Consider the following 3,737-nt stretch of genomic DNA (forward strand, 5'->3'; position numbering starts at 1 on the left):
TAAGGGCATGCCCAGAAGAAAGATAGTTTCAGTCAATCATCCCTGAATGCAAATGAAAGGCTCCACACATACAATCCCTCTTTAGAACCCAGGAGCTGTGGGCCATGCTCTCTCTAGCATGCACTCCACCTCCAGGGAGCAATCCCATGCCATTCCCTTCCCTTGCTTTCCCCACAGGCACATGTCCCCTAACCTCTAAAGGACCCCATGACACTTACATCCAGGGGAGAAATGGGCAGCTGCAGCTCATCCTGGTCTCACCCCCAGCACCTGTCTCCAAGGTCCCTTTCCTCTGACTTTCCTTGAGCTACAGCAGCCCTGCCATTGGCTGCTCTCACTATGTTTTCTCCCACACTCTGTTGACTGACTGGTGCCTCATTTGGAATGTCTTTTCAATAAGCCTCATTTTGCTTTACTTTTATTTTTTGTTGACCTTAAACTCGTTTCTGCATCTACAAAAAGAACCAAGGTCCTAAGCAATAACCCCAACTGGTAACAAAATCAAAATCAAAGTCTGAGTACAAATGAATGTAAAAGATCATAAATTCTCTTCCTCCTTCTATAATCTAAACCCAGTCTCTCAAATACCTTGATTTATAACTTCTTGTGCTCTAGGGCTGTTAGCATCTCTTCACAGGTGCCCTTTTATAACTAAATATTGAACACACAGAAATCCATTGGTTTTTATACAACAACTAGAGGCCTGGTGCACAAATTAATGGACCAGTGGGGTCCCTCGCCTGGCCTGCGGGACAGAGTCTAACTGGGCTCTCAGACATTCCCTGAGGGGTCCCGGATTGGGAGGTCACAGTGAGGCTAACAATCAGTTTAAATGTAATTAAGTTCAAATTCTAGAATTAAATATAACAATTGCTTGTTACTGTTACTCAAACTCAATTTACATCTTAGAAAAAGTTAACAAAGTGGTCTTTGCATGTGAAATGTGACAGGCATAGCCTATAGAGCCACACCAAAAAATCACATGCTTTCCTCATTTTTTATGGAGCACACGTTTTTAAACATAATAGTTTCCAAAAGCTTGGGGCCAAAAGGCCTTTGGTGTAGAAAAACACCAAATTCCACTTGACTGCAAGTTGTCTTCCTATTTCAAGCGAAATCCATTGCTGTTAAACTGGTCCCCAAATACAGGGGGGAACTGGAATGTGCTCTTTGGACTGTTTTACAGTGGTTGGTGGGGCGGGAGGTTGAGAGAGTTTCCAGGAAGTCTATTTCTAGGGTTTAATAAACTAAAAAAGGGGCGGGGGGGGGGAAGATTCTTCTGATTAAATGGTGTGTTGGAAATAAAACTTAATTGTATCAGGTATGTCTCCCTTACATGCTATGTTCATGTGGGAGGCAAACAGGGAAAATAAAACCATCTTGCAGACTTCGCCAAAATCCGCACTTCAATCGCTAGAAGACCAGGCTCTCCCACTGTCCCGCCTTCATCCCCAGTGCATTTAAGCGCCTAGGAGGGAAGAGGGGTGCCAAAGAGGGGGACCCTAACAGCTACCACTACGCGCCAAGGAAGCTCTCTTGTTAATTTTCGCGCGAGGTGCGCCATGTGGAGTCTTCCTCCCTGGGTGCCTCTGGAGGTGGAGAGCGGGGGAAGGAGATGAGCCCGCTGTCACCAGGGAAGATGAAGAGGAGGGAGAGGGAATGAAAGAAGGAGGCGCCTGAGTACCCGCGGGGTCTCCCACTTTCGCGCTGCTCCTGCAGTGAAAGGTGCGTCCCGCACCAGCCACCCTCTCCTGGGAGAGGCCAGCAGGGCACCCTGGAGGCGGGAGAGGCCATCCGCAGAGCCAGGATCAGGGCCACTCACCGCAGCTCGCCAAGCCCAGCAGTGAGCAAACAGAAGGAGTTTAATAAGGCAAGCATTGCTCCAGTGAAATTTGATAGTCATATATTTTTTAAAGATTAAAAAAAGAAAGGAAAAGAGACATCTCACTAGCACCAACAGGGGCCACATAGCGCCAGCGAAGGGGCAGAGGCTGCTGCCATCACCACCAAGGCAGAGTCTGGAGCAACCACTGGCGTCACAGTCAGAACCCTGCAGTGGCTTCGCGTCACAAGCAGGACACAATGCCCAGGCTGCTGGCCGCGCTCAGCATTCTGGCCATCACACACCTGCTCCCAGCCCCCCCAAAGGTGCTGCTAACTGCAGTCCCTCCGATTCCTGGACTCCTTCATATTCCCTTAGGCTCCGCGGAGACCCTGAGCCCCTCCAGGGAGGTGGCCAATGCTGGACTTCAAGGGCAAACCTTTCCTTGGCAAGCACCATCCCTGTCCAGGGTCCTGGTCCCTCTGGCCAAGAGAGGTTTAGAGTGTGTGCCCTGGCTCACTGGGTCTTCACTGTCCCCGCCCCTCTCCAAGGTTCCTGTCCTCCTCCTTGCTCCATCCTGGGCCCCAGGATCCTCCCTCCACTGTCCTCTCCTGTTCAGAAAAAAAAAGAAAAAAAAAAGGATTCAAAATGTGGCTAATGCAGAAAATGGAACAATCTTGCCCTGGCAGGAGTTGCTAAGAGGTTAGAGCATCAGTTTGAGCAGGGAAGGGTCCCTGGTTTGATTCCCAGACAAAGACATCAACCTGGATTGCAGGTTTGATGCTTTGCCCCCGTCAGCGCATGTGCTGGATGTGTCTCTGTCACATGGATGATTCTCTCTCTTTCTCTCTCCCTCCCTCCCTCTTTCCCTCCCTTTATCTCTCTCTCCCTTCCACCTTTTCACCTTCCATTCTCTAAAATAAAAGAAAGAAAGAAGAAAGATTTAAAAAAAATGAATTTATCTAGTGACATTGGTTCACAAAACTATACAGGTTTCAAGTGTACAACTCAATGAAATATCATCTACACTCTGCATACTTCTGTCCCCATTCCCTCTTCCCTCTGACAACTTCCACCTCTACTCCACTCCCCCTTTAGCACTGGCTATCACCACAGTGGTCTGTGTTGTGCATATATGGTTTTTGACTAATCCCTTCACTTTCCTTCAATATCTCACTGAATGACACAGGCACAACATTCAAAATGAAGCAAAGACCTGGTAAAACTGCCAGTAACAAAAAAATATAATCTGGTGAGGATTAACAAAAAAGAGAAAATGGAGGACTCTTAAATCAGGTGAATAAGAAGAGGCCATCTGGGTGACCACCTCAGCTCTTGGGAAACAGCTGGGAGGTGTTGTTTTTAAAAAAATATATTTTATTGATTTTTTACAGAGAGGAAGGGAGAGGGATAGAGAGCTAGAAACATCAATGAGCTGCTTCCTGCACACCTCCTACTGGGGATGTGCCCGCAACCAAGGTACATGCCCTTGACCAGAATCAAACCTGTGACCTTTCAGTCCAAAGGCCAATGCTCTATCCACTGAGCCAAACTGGTTAGAACTGGGAGGTATTTTGATGGTGGGGCAAGAGGAGTCCTATTCTAGGAGACAGAATCCAAAGGAAGAATCCTAGGTTTGATTAGCTTCTCTCTGAGATAATTTTGTCCAGTATCTAACTACCTTTTATTTCTGTTTCTCTTTTAACATTTCCAAGCATTTTTATTTAGATTTTGTGCTCTTATCTTTACTTAAGGTGTTTTTTTTGGGGGGGGGGGAGTGGAATTGAGAGTAATGTATAGTAGAATATTTTGAACAGAGGTAATTCACATTCCATTTATTACCAAAATTAGTCTTCATAACAGCCATGTAGTGGGTATGATGATCTTCATTTTAGTGATGAGGACAAAGGCAATG

At 46.6% G+C, this 3,737-nt stretch overlaps 1 protein-coding gene across 5 annotated transcripts in view; it reads right to left on the minus strand.

Annotated features, from left to right (window-relative positions):
* The window catches only part of LOC102245069 (leukocyte surface antigen CD47-like), a 137,518-nt gene extending 135,483 nt beyond the window's left edge, over nt 1–2,035 (minus strand). For all 5 annotated transcript variants that reach the window (XM_014534367.1, XM_014534365.1, XM_014534366.1 and 2 more), the window contains exons 1-2: nt 1,946–2,035; nt 1,823–1,844 (exon numbers count right to left, since the gene is read on the minus strand). In XM_014534367.1, coding sequence (XP_014389853.1) covers nt 1,823–1,844; nt 1,946–1,969 — 46 coding nt within the window. In that variant the 5' untranslated portion in view covers nt 1,970–2,035. The remainder of the gene's footprint in view (nt 1–1,822; nt 1,845–1,945) is intronic.
* Between the last annotated feature and the right edge of the window lie 1,702 nt (nt 2,036–3,737).

Source organism: Myotis brandtii, unplaced genomic scaffold (assembly GCF_000412655.1).
Source record: "Myotis brandtii unplaced genomic scaffold, ASM41265v1 scaffold1292, whole genome shotgun sequence".
NCBI lineage: Eukaryota > Metazoa > Chordata > Mammalia > Chiroptera > Vespertilionidae > Myotis > Myotis brandtii.